This window comes from Sapajus apella, unplaced genomic scaffold (genome assembly GCF_009761245.1).
Source record: "Sapajus apella isolate SASKATOON/1434 unplaced genomic scaffold, GSC_monkey_1.0 scaffold2, whole genome shotgun sequence".
Classification (NCBI taxonomy): Eukaryota; Metazoa; Chordata; class Mammalia; order Primates; family Cebidae; genus Sapajus; species Sapajus apella.
The window spans coordinates 64,622,940-64,636,236 of record NW_022436942.1 but is presented as its reverse complement, the minus strand read 5'-3'; the positions used below and the strand labels follow the sequence as shown (position 1 = coordinate 64,636,236).

Genomic DNA, 13,297 nt, shown 5'->3' with positions numbered 1-13,297 from the left:
TCCTGACAACTGAGTTCTCTCTACCTTCACTACAGCTCCTGGTGCCAGATCTACCTTCTATTTTAGTGCCCTTCCAATCCTTTCTCCACAGCAGTCAGAATGATCATTTCAAAATGCATGTCTGAATATATCATTGCTTTCAGGATCATAATAAAAACAGTATCATGGGTTCAGCATGGTGGCTCACACCTATAATCCCAGCACTTTGGAAAGCCGAGGTGGGTGGAAAACTTGAGCCCAGGAGTTCAAGACCAGACTGGGCAAGATGGTAAGACCTCATCTCTACAAAAAAACACAAAAACTTAGCCAGGCATGGTGGCATGCACCTGTGGGTCCTAGCTATCCAGGAGGTTGAAGTGGGAGAATCACCTGAGTCCGGAAGGCAGGGGTTGCAGTGAGCAGAGACTGTGCCACTGCACTCCAGCTTGGGTGACAGACTGAGACCCTGTCTCAAAAATAAAATCAATAAAATAAAGACAATAGTAACATGGTTGTAAGGCCTTGCTTAGTCTGGCCCCTACCCTACACGTCACCCACCAACTCATGTGTACCATGCTTCCCTGCACTCTCTTCTTTTAGCCACACTGGTCTTCTTTCAGATCTTTCAACTATCAAACTCCAGGACCCTTGCACAAGCATTTCTCACTACTTAGAACACACTCTCTGACCCTCTTCTTTAGTTAACTCTTACCTATCCTTCAGATTCTAATTCACTTCCTTGGGGAAGGCCATGCTGATCTTCTTAACTAGGTAAAATGCTCTTGTGATAAAATGGCCTCATAGCTACCTATATGATTCCTTAACTTGGGTTTGTGCATGATCCTCTGATCAATGTCAGTCTCCTGCACTAGCCTGTGAGACCCATAAGGGCAGAGGCTATTTGTTTCATCAACAAAATGCATTACAAGTTTGTAATTACAATGGAGTCACACCTCGCAGGGGGATAAAATTCTAAAGTAGTCTGTAAGCTAAATGCGTAAACAAAGAAATGCCAGAGCAGATGCAGGGACACGGATTATTCTAAACATTTCCTTAAGGTGACTTTTCTATGATTCAAAATTATGTCTAGAAAATTGTAATTAACATAGATTACTGATAGGTGAAAACACAGTGTATAGAAAAACAGACTGGAAGGAAGTTCATTAAAAATGACTGCATTGGTTGAGTTTGGATAGTGGTATTATAGGTTGTTACTTTTTTCTGCCCTTTTTATCAAATATTCAGAAATATTATCGAATGACAAATTTTTCCTTTAAAAGGGTTTTACCTGGAGAACAAATACCATCTGCATCTAAGATTTCATGTCGCCAGATGGGTTTCCTTGTAGCAGCATCCAACATGGGCCCCATCACTTTATCAAAAGTCTGATTGGTGTATCGTTTCAATGTACATTTAGCATTTTTATATACAAGGCAACGCCCAAAGCCTAAAATAAAACCAAAATGGGCATTAGAACCACCAGTAATACAAAGCTGTAAGAAAACATGGACTTGTGCTATTCAACAATCCACTCCTAAAACTTCTCTGTATTTGATAAAAATTGGAGACCAGTACAAACGAAATAAAAATCTGATCATCTGAAGAAGTGGTACAGGACTTGTTCTTTATTGTCTGTTAACGTTGGAATCTCTACAACCATTTTCTGCATGGAATACACCTTCTCATACTGGAGAAGGATGAGAGAAATCTAAGACTGGCACTGTCATTCTTTCAAGGACAGAGCCATACAGTATTAGAATTGGAAAGGGCCTAAGAAATCACTTGGCTTAACATATCTCTTTTACAGGCAGTAGGAGTGAGGTTTAGAGAAATTAAGTGGCCAAGGTTATCCAGCAAGTTGGCGGCAGAGTTGACAACTGTGTTGATCAGCACAAGTCCACCGATTTCTGAGCCAGGATACACATCATTTTGGTGCATAACTTCTGCTGACCTTCCCTAGAAAGTGTTCCTCTTTAAAATTTGACATTTAGAGTGAGTTCTAAGCCAGCAAGTAAAAATATTAATTTTTCTCCAGAGAAGAGAAAGAATGAAAAAAGAAACAATCAAATTATTTTAATGGGAAAGATAGCTCTCCTCTGCCCTAAAGATTGGAGTTTAATTACATTTTTAGATTGCATTTATCTAGTGGATGAGGGGAAAGCTGTGAAATCAACAAACAAGCTAAACATTAAGCTGCCTACTAAAGGTTCAGAAAAATAAAAGGAAAAAAAAATAAGCAAAAAGGATGGAAGAAAAACCTTTGGGTGAGGCAAAAACCTCAACCACTAAATCCCTCAAAGACAAAAATCCAATAGTTGTAGAGTTACCCAAAACAGCTGTCATTCCTTCAACACTATAATTTCCTAAGAGTCTGTGGCTGCATTTCTTTCTTTTTTCCCTTTGGCCAAGCAGTTATTTTAAACTGGATTCTCTTACTAATCTCCTCAGGATATATTGAGCCATGTCAGAGTTCACTTAAATAAGAAAATATCTCAGGATTAAATGCCAGTTATTACTGATGAAATAAATGCATGGCTGAAAATCCTTCATTTAACAATTTTCCACCAAAAGCAGAAACCTAAGAATGTGACTTTAGAAATCAATCAGGTAAAAGTGGATTTATAAATAAAATCTCAGGGCTGTAATATAATTTTTTAAATATGAAGGTGATGGTGAGATGAAGTAATGAATTTCTACAACTGGATGTCGGATGAAGACATTTGTGTCTTTAATCAAGGCCATGATCATCATGGCTCCTAGGAAATTGTGTATGGCCATGATAAATTCAGCTCAGAATGCCAGCTGGTTTGGAAACATTACATGATCTTGAATTTTTATACAGTAGCCATTAACTGCAACATGCTGGAGTGCAATGTGAATCTTAACTGCATAAAATCAAGAAGTGTTTTGTTCAAAGTGTAAATAGACATTTTATTTACAGGTGATAGATTAAAAGCTAGGGACAGTAAACTCAGATCATTAAATTGGGTTGCAGGGTTTCTGACAGACATCACAAAGTCTTCAGATTTCCACATAAACGTTACCAGTTAATCAGAAAGGAAAACATCTAGTTTTAAAGCATGGCTGTTGTCATTTGGAGGAAAAAAAGAGGCATAAATTAAGTGTGGCCAACATTAATGCCAAAAGCACATGTCTAAGAGTACTATTATGGCTGCCTAGCAACTACAAAGAGGGAAGAGGAAGGCATAGTGGGTATGCCAGAAAGGAAAAAGAGAAATCGAGATTATGAATAGAGAAGTCAGACTTCAGATCAGGTGATGGCTAACAAACCAGGAAGTGGTGACTTGCGAAAGTAACTGTCAAAAACAGAAAGAAAAGTGGAAAAACTCCACGCCAGCATTTGTGGTTGTGTATTTTTAACTTTCGTCACTTGGCCAAAAAAGGTACCAGATTATAAGGTTATACAAATAAGAAATAGCCTTTTACATCCAAAAATTGCTACTGACCTCTTGAACTGGTTTGTTAATAATATACTAGATATAGTGAAAACACGTTTCTCATATATTCTAATTCCTCCTAGAAAATACACACATTCTTACATTTTTTTCTCTTTGAAGAACTGTCTCACGTAACCAATAAAATAACAAAGAAGAAAAATATTCTGTAGCAGTACATTTCAGAAATGACAAGAAAGTCAACATCAAAACTCAACCACCTTCCTGTTTGTATATAATAAAATTCAAATAACTTGAAACTGACATTAAATACATTTTGACACCAAGTGATTTTTACATTAATCATCCCTATATCTAATTCTGCAAAAAGCAACTTTGGCATTAAGTTTTGAAAATTCACTTACCTCTGTCTAAAGAGGCCTTGTTTAAAACAAGAGCATCTTCAATATCATAGCCACTATAACTCATCACAGCAACTGTTGCATTCTGTCCAGCTGGCAGTTTCTCAAATTCTATCAATTCAATGGTTTTTGTCTTAACCATGGGTTTTTGTGGATATGCTAGTAGATACATGAGAGTATCAATTCGGTTTCGCTGGTTGTATCCTATAGTACCTGCATTGATATTGGAGAAAACAAAATACAACATTCTATTATGTGAAATAATAAGGTAGTAATGAATATAAATACATTAACAACACAAATTAAAATGAAAAAAATCTTCAAGTTCAACATTTCAAAAGCAATACTCTCATGGTGGCTAACAACTTCCAAAAGCAACTTTTCTCACTAATAAAGTCCCACAAAGAAGAAAAAATATACTCAGAGTATACTAACCTAAATAATTTAGACTTTTTGAATTTATATTATCCCATTTGAGGGATTTAGTTTCCACTGGTTAATTTCATAAGTAAATCAATAATTCTTTATTTGGTTCTACAATGTTCCAGGCCTGCTGGGGACAGGTAATGTGAGAACAATGCCCAATGTTTACATACAAGAAGCTTATACAATGGATAAACAGGTGTATTTCATAAAAAGAAATAATTGTAAAAGTTCTGAATGAAAAAGAAAGCAGGAGAGAAGGGAAGAAAAAGAATGAAAAAAGAGGAATTCAGGTGAGAGCAAGGAAGAGTAGGATTGATTCATTTATTTGATGATTCACTTATTAAGCAGTTAATAAACATCTACTCTGTGCCAAACACTCGAGATAAAATGGGAAAAGGCATGGTCCCTTCCTTAAAAAATCTAGGGTACAGTCCAATCAGGGGTGGGCTCTTCCCTCCTTAGCAATCAGTCTTTCCACCTGATTGTCCCTTGGAAAGGTGTTATTGGGTCACTGCCAACTGAACATGAAATCACAATGTTAACCCTTTCTCTCATTTCCCCTTATAAACATGCTGGGGTTCATGGACCTGCCTGAAGAAAAGTCCTTCAGTCTCCTGGGCTTGGGGACATAGAACTGATGCTACACAGAGACCTTAAAGTTGGAAAACTCAGGCTTGCTCTGCTGTTGAGCTTGAGTGTGGGCTACTGAGCCTCTTTAACTTCTAGGTATCTCTTTTTTCCCCCTGTAAATGGCCAAGAACAGATGTTAATGTCAGAAAAAAGAAGGTAGCTTTAAGTCTCTCTCTCTTGCACATGCTTCCACAGTGACACATACACAACACACACACACCACACCACACACACACACTCCAAACTACCTACGTGCCATTTCACAGACTTACACCCTAGGTGTGCAGACACTAAAACTCAATTATTTATTTCTTTGAACTTTTTCTCCATACTTATGTCATTAAATCAATGATGATCTCATTTTGGGGATGAAAACAAGGTATTCAGGCTGGGCATGGTGGCTCATGCCTATAATCCCAACACTTTGGGAGAGCGATGTGGGCGGATCGCTTGAGCTCAGGAGTTTGAGACCAGACTGGGCAACTGACAAAACCATCTCTACTAAAAATGCAAAAATTAACTGGGCATGGTGGTGTGCACCTATAGTTCCAGCTACTTGGGTGGCTGAGGCATGAGAATCGCTTGAGCCCAGGAAGTGGAGGTTGCCATGAGCTAATGTCACACCACTACACTCCAGCCTGGGCAACAGAGCAAGACCCTGTCTCAAAAAAAAAAAAAAAAAAAAAGAAAAGAAAAGAAACCATTAAAACAGCAAAAATGATACAGTACTCCTTGACAATTACTACTGAAAGAAATAATAAATATGTAGGGAATACCTAGTACTGTGCCAGGCTTATTACAGATGCTCAATAAATGTCATGTGAATTAAACTGAAGAATCCCATTACACGTTTTATGACAGTATGTCTATGCTTAAATCTCTAAAAACTTAACAAGATTCAGCTGAAAAACAAGTCAAACTGAACCTCATGAACTTTTTATCGAGTTTGCACTATAAAGTGCCAATTAATTATGCTATTTTAGTGGCAACTAATAAACTGGGCAGGATACCTGGCAATAGATCACTTACTGTTTTAGAAATAAGATTACTACTGCTGAGATTATGGTAAAGTTCACCGACAATAAGTTTGTCCTTTTATATGAAATCATTTAAAATTTATGTTGAGATTCCAGCTCCAATTGTATACTTTACTCAGCTGGAGACAAGCGTTCAGGCAATGTCCCACCAGGCTGCCAAACATGTCTCCTGAAACCTGAGACATGCATTATTATGCAGCAGGGAAGCATAAATGGCTGCACCTCTAAACAATGGTGAAAAAGACTGGATCCTGCTATAAATTGTGCTACCAGGCCTAGAACATAATTCTCAGGCATTACAACTGACCACTGAAGGGATGAACAACAAAATAGTTAAGCAAATGTATGGTGCTTATGACATCAAAAAGTTTTCTCTCAAGGCTTTTTGAAGAAATTGTGAGTACACATGCACATGCATTTTTAGCAGCACCGACTATGGGTGTGTAAATTAAAATGTTAAAATAGGATTTGTAAACTATGATTTCTATATCATAAAACTTCAAAATGCCATCAGATTCCCATATTTTTATAAAAATTAATTAATGACTGACTAGCTAATTTGCCAATAAGCAATAGGCAAGCAAATGATAAGGCTTGCCTGTGTTAAGCACCTGCTCAAACTCTGATTCCCCATTACTATTTTCAGCTTCCTTAAAAAGGGCATTACATGTATACACACACATATAAAATAACACAAGGAGAATATCTATAAGCCATATTCTACTTCTATTATCCTATTTTGCTGCAACTATGGTCTCCAATGATTTCCTTTACTAAGACATAATCTTTCTTAAAAAGCCGTATTTTCGGGGGAGATCCAAGATGGCCGTTTAGGAACAGCTCAGGATTGCTGCTCCCAGTGAAAGCGCAGAGGGTGAGTGGACGCCGCGTTTTTATTGCCCACAGACTAGGAAATTCCCGGGCAGAGGTGCTCCACGCTCGCCAGCGCGGCTGTTGTGGCCAGCGCTGCTGTGCCGGCCAGCGCCGCTGCTTTGCCCCGCGCGGCTGCTTTGTCGGCGCCCCGGAGCCGCGGTTCTCCGTACAAAATACACCGGTCCGGGTGCCCTTTAGGCTGGCGATTGGAGCCACGGGAAGTCGCCCATACACTGGTTCAAAAAGGGGACTGAGCAGAGAACCAAGACAGTAGATTCCAGGGCCAAAAAAGAAAAAAAAAAAAAAGCGCCACAAACCTCAGTGCCTCTGTTTAAGCCGTCCCAGTGAGTGGCCGCAGGGGAAAACAAATAGACCCCGGCGCCTCTTCAACAGGCGACTGGAACACCAACTTAAAAAAAAGGCTCTGAGGCAGGGAGCCAGGCGATCAGGCTCGGCTGGCCCCACCCCCACAAAAGAACAGCAACCAGAAACTCTGGATTGAGAGTTTCACAGCCAGCGCAGCTGAACCTGGGACGGTCCAGCCCTGTGGGGGAGGGGCGTCCGCCATTACCAGGGAGCCCGCCGTTGCCAAGGCAACCCGCCATTGCTGAGGCAGCCCGCCGTTGCCAAGGCAACCCGCCACAGCAGAGACTCCGCCCCAACAGAGGCGGGCCACCATCGCCAAAGCAGTTCTAACTACACCCATATAAACAGCACTACAGGGAAGCTCACTCGGCAGCGGGGCGGAGCCCACAGCAGCTCAGCAAAGCTGCTATAGGCCAACAGTGACTAGGCTGCCTCTTTGCTGGGCTGCGCAGGTCTGAAGGAAAAAAGAAGAAAAAAAAAAAAAAGAAGGCGGCAGCATAACGGAAACTCATAAATAAAGCCCTAAATCCCTGGGACAGAGCACCAGGGAACAAAAAGCAGTTTATGACTTCTGCTGCAGCAGACCTAAAAGTACCTGCCCAGCAGCTCTGAATGAACAACAACAGAGCTCACAACTCACCATTTGAGCTCCTATAAAGAAAAGACCGTCTCCTCAAGCAGCTCCCTGACCCCTATATATCCAAAAAGACACCTCATAGAGGAGAGATCAGATTGACACTAGGCGGGTATCCTTCTGGGACAAAGATAGCAGAAGAAGAAAACTGGTAACAACCCTTGCTGTTCAACAGCTGCTGCAGGTGAACCCCAGGCAAGCAGGGCCTGGAGTGAACCTCAGCAGACCTACAGCAGAGGGGCCAGACTGTCAGAAGGAAAACCAAGAAACAGAAATAACCTCATCATCAACAAACAGAACGTCAATCTGAAAGATTTGAGACCCAATCTGAAAGCCAGCAACTACAAAGTCGACAGGTGGATAAATCCTTAAGGATGGGAAGAAACCGGCGCAAAAAGGATGAAAACACCCGAAACCAGAACACCTCTCCTCCTAAAAGGGATCACAACTCCTCGCCAGCAAGGGAACAAGGTTGGATGGAGAACGAGTGTGATGAAATGACAGAATCAGAATTCAGAAGGTGGGTAATAAGAAACTTCTGTGAACTTAAACAACATGTTCTAACCAAATGCCAAGAAACTAAGAACCTTGAAAAAAGATTTGACGAAATGCTAACAAGAATGGACAAAATAGAAAGGAATATAAGTGAATTGATGGAGCTGAAAACTGCAACACGAGAACTTCGTGAAGCATGCACAAGTATCAACAGCCGAATGGACCAAGCAGAAGAAAGGATATCAGAGGTCGAAGATCAACTCAATGAAATAAAACGGGAAGGCAAGACTGGAGAAAAAAGGGTAAAAAGGAATGAACAAAGTCTCCAAGAAATGTGGGACTATGTGAAAAGACCTAATCTACGTTTGATAGGCGTACCCGAATGCGACGAAGAGAATGAATCCAAACTGGAAAATACTCTTCAGGATATTATCCAGGAAAACTTCCCCAACCTAGCAAGGCAGGCAAACATTCAAGTCCAGGAAATACAGAGAACACCACAAAGATATTCGTCAAGAAGAGCAACCCCAAGGCACATAATCGTCAGATTCACCAGGGTCGAAATGAAGGAGAAAATACTAAGGGCAGCCAGAGAGAAAGGTCGGGTTACCCATAAAGGGAAGCCCATCAGACTCACAGCAGATCTCTCAGCAGAAACCCTACAAGCCAGAAGAGAATGGGGGCCAATATTCAACATCCTTAAAGAAAAGAACTTTCAACCCAGAATCTCCTATCCAGCCAAACTAAGCTTCATAAGTGAAGGAAAAATAAAATCCTTTGGGAACATGCAAGTACTAAGAGATTTCGTCACCACCAGGCCAGCTCTACAAGAGCTCCTGAAAGAGGCTCTACACTTATAAAGGAACAACAAGTACCAGCTCAACTAAAGGGCAAAACAGCCAGCTAGCACCAAAATGGCAGTATCAAATTCACACATAACAATATTAACCCTAAATGTAAATGGACTAAATGCCCCAATCAAAAGACACAGACTGGCAAATTGGATAAAAAGACAATACCCATCGGTGTGCTGTATCCAGAAAAGCCATCTCACAGGCAAGGATACACAAGGGCTCAAAATAAAGGGATGGAGGAAGATTTACCAAGCAAATGGAGAGCAAAAAAAAGCAGGAGTTGCAATTCTCATCTCTGATAAATTAGACTTTAAAGCAACAAAGATCATAAGAGACAAAGAGGGACATTACATAATGGTAAAAGGATCAATGCAACAAGAAGAGCTAACGATCCTAAACATATATGCACCCAATACAGGAGCACCCAGATACATAAGGCAAGTTCTTAATGACTTACAAAGAGACTTAGACTCCCACACAATAATAGTGGGAGACTTTAACACCCCATTGTCAACATTAGACAGATCAACCAGACAGAAAATTAACAAGGATATCCAGGACTTGAACTCAGACCTGGACCAAGCAAACCTAATAGACATTTACAGAACTCTCCACCCCAAAGCCACAGAATATACATTCTTCTCAGCACCACATCACACCTACTCTAAAATTGACCACATAATTGGGAGTAAATCACTCCTCAGCAAATGCAAAAGAACGGAAATCGTAACAAACAGTCTCTCAGACCACAGTGCAATCAAGTTAGAACCCAGAATTCAAAAACTAACTCAGAACCGCACAGCTTCATGGAAACTGAACAACTTGCTCTTGAATGTTGACTGGATAAACAATGAAATGAAGGCAGAAATAAAGATGTTCTTCGAAACCAACGAGAATGAAGACACAACATACCAGAATCTCTGGGACACATTTAAAGCAGTCTCTAGAGGAAAATATATAGCAATAAGTGCCCACATGAGAAGCATGGAGAGATCAAAAATTGACACCCTATCGTCAAAACTGAAAGAGCTAGAGGAGCAAGATCAAAAAAACTCAAAGTCTAGCAGAAGACAAGAAATAGCTAAGATCAGAGCAGAACTGAAGGAGATAGAGACACAAAAAACCCTTCAAAAAATCCATAAATCCAGGAGCTGGTTTTTTGAAAAGATCAACAAAATAGACCACTAGCCAGATTAATAAAAAAGAAAAGAGAGAATAACCAAATAGATGCAATAAAAAACGATAAAGGGGATATCACCACAGATTCCACAGAAATTCAAACCATCATCAGAGATTATTACAAACAACTCTATGCACACAAACTAATAAACCTGGAAGAAATGGATAAATTCCTGGACACTTGCCTCCTGCCAAGCCTAAACCAGGAAGAAGCCGAAACCCTGAACAGACCCATAACAAGGTCTGAAGTTGAGGCAGCAATTAAGAGCTTACCACCCAAAAAAAGCCCAGGTCCAGATGGGTTCACAGCTGAATTCTACCAGACATACAAAGAGGAGCTGGTACCATTTCTTCTGAAACTATTCCAAACAATACAAAAAGAGGGAATTCTTCCCAAATCATTTTATGAGACCAACATCATCCTGATTCCAAAACCCGGCAGAGACTCAACAAGAAAAGAAAACTTCAGGCCAATATCCATGATGAACATAGATGCAAAAATCTTCAATAAAATACTGACAAGCTGATTGCAACAGCACATCAAAAAGCTTATCCACCATGATCAAGTAGGCTTCATCCCGGGGATGCAAGGCTGGTTCAACATACGCAAGTCTATAAACGTAATTCACCACATAAACAGAACTAAAGACAAAAACCACATGATTATCTCAATTGATGCAGAGAAGGCCTTTGACAAAATTCAACAGCCCTTTATGCTAAAAACACTCAATAAGCTAGGTATCGATGGAACGTATCTCAAAATAATAAAAGCTATTTATGACAAACCAACAGCCAATATCATACTGAATGGGCAAAAACTGGAAGCATTCCCCTTGAAATGTGGCACCAGACAAGGATGCCCGCTCTCACCACTGCTATTCAATATAGTATTAGAAGTTCTAGCCAGAGCAATCAGGCAAGAAAAAGAAATAAAGGGCATTCAAATAGGAAAGGAGGAAGTCAAATTGTCTCTATTTGCAGAAGACATGATTGTATATCTAGAAGACCCCATCGTCTCAGCCCCAAACCTCCTGAAACTGATAAGCAAGTTCAGCAAAGTCTCAGGATACAAAATCAATGTGCAAAAATCACATGCATTCCTATACACCAGTAACAGACTTAAAGAGAGCCAAATCAAGAACAAACTTCCATTCACAATTGCCACAAAGAGAATAAAATACCTAGGAATACAACTAACAAGGAATGTAAAGGACCTCTTCAAGGAGAACTACAAGCCACTGCTCAACGAAATAAGAGAGGACACAAACAGATGGAGAAACATCCCATGTTCATGGTTAGGAAGAATCAATATCGTGAAAATGGCCATACTGCCCAAAGTAATTTACAGATTCAATGCTATCCCCATCAAGCTACCAATGACCTTCTTTGCAGAACTGGAAAAAACCACCTTAAACTTCATATGGAACCAAAAGAGAGCCCGCATAGCCAAGTCAATTCTAAGCAAAAAGAACAAAGCAGGGGGCATCACAATACCAGACTTCAAACTATACTACAAGGCTACGGTAATCAAAACAGCATGGTACTGGTACCAAAACAGAGATATAGACCAATGGAACAGAACAGAGGTCTCGGAGGCAACACAACCTTTCTACAACCATCTGATCTTTGACAAACCAAACAAAAACAAGCAATGGGGAAAGGATTCCCTGTTCAATAAATGGTGTTGGGAAAGCTGGCTAGCCATGTGCAGAAAGCAGAAACTGGACCACTTCCTGACACCTTACACTAAAATTAACTCCAGATGGATTAAAGACTTAAACATAAGACCTAACACCATAAAAACCCTAGAAGAAAATCTAGGCAAAACCATTCAGGACGTAGGTGTAGGCAAGGACTTCATGACCAAAACGCCAAACGCATTGACAACAAAAGCCAAAATAGACAAATGGGACCTAATCAAACTCCACAGCTTCTGCACAGCAAAAGAAACAATCATTAGAGTGAATCGGCAACCAACAGATTGGGAAAAAATTTTTGCAGTTTACCCATCTGACAAAGGGCTGATATCCAAAATTTACAAAGAACTAAAGCAGATTTACAAGAAAAAAACTAACAAGCCCATTCAAAAGTGGGCAAAGGATATGAACAGACACTTCTCAAAAGAAGACATACGTGAGGCCAACAAACATATGAAAAAATGCTCATCATCACTGGTCATCAGAGAAATGCAAATCAAAACTACATTGAGATACCATCTCACGCCGGTTAGAATGGCGATCATTAAAAAATCTGGAGACAACAGATGCTGGAGAGGATGTGGAGAAATAGGAACACTTTTGCACTGTTGGTGGGAGTGTAAATTAGTTCAACCATTGTGGAAGACAGTGTGGCGATTCCTCAAGGACCTAGAAATAGAAATTCCATTTGACCCAGCAATCCCATTACTGGGTATATATCCAAAGGATTACAAATCGTTCTACTATAAGGACACGTGTACACGAATGTTCATTGCAGCACTGTTTACAATAGCAAAGACCTGGAACCAACCCAAATGCCCTTCGACGATAGACTGGATAGGGAAAATGTGGCACATATACACCATGGAATATTATGCAGCCATCAAAAACGATGAGTTTGGGTCCTTTGTAGGGACATGGATGAACCTGGAAACCATCATTCTCAGCAAACTGACAGAAGAGCAGAAGATCAAACACCGCATGTTCTCACTCATAGGCGGGTGTTGAACAATGAGAACACATGGACACAGGGAGGGGAGCACTACACACTGGGGTCAGTTGGGGGGAAATAGGGGAGGGATGGTGGGGGGTGGGAAGCTGGGGAGAGATAGCAAGGGGAGAAATGCCAGATGTAGGTGATGGGGAGGAAGACAGCGAATCACACTGCCACGTGTGTTCCTATGCAACAATTTTGCATGTTCTTCACATGTACCCCAAAACCTAAAATGCAATAAAATAAATAAATGGGGAAAAAAAAAATAAAGATAATAAAACTAAAAAAAAAAAAAAAAAAAAAAAAAAAAAAAACC

The 13,297-nt window shown here is 40.2% G+C and overlaps 1 protein-coding gene across 3 annotated transcripts in view; it reads right to left on the bottom strand.

Annotated features, from left to right (window-relative positions):
• POLR3B (RNA polymerase III subunit B) overlaps nt 1–13,297 on the bottom strand; it is a 145,330-nt gene that overhangs the window by 38,068 nt on the left and 93,965 nt on the right. For all 3 annotated transcript variants that reach the window (XM_032285721.1, XM_032285728.1, XM_032285735.1), the window contains 2 exons: nt 3,800–4,009; nt 1,268–1,426 (listed from right to left, as the gene is read on the bottom strand). In XM_032285721.1, the coding sequence (XP_032141612.1) occupies nt 1,268–1,426; nt 3,800–4,009 (369 nt within the window). The remainder of the gene's footprint in view (nt 1–1,267; nt 1,427–3,799; nt 4,010–13,297) is intronic.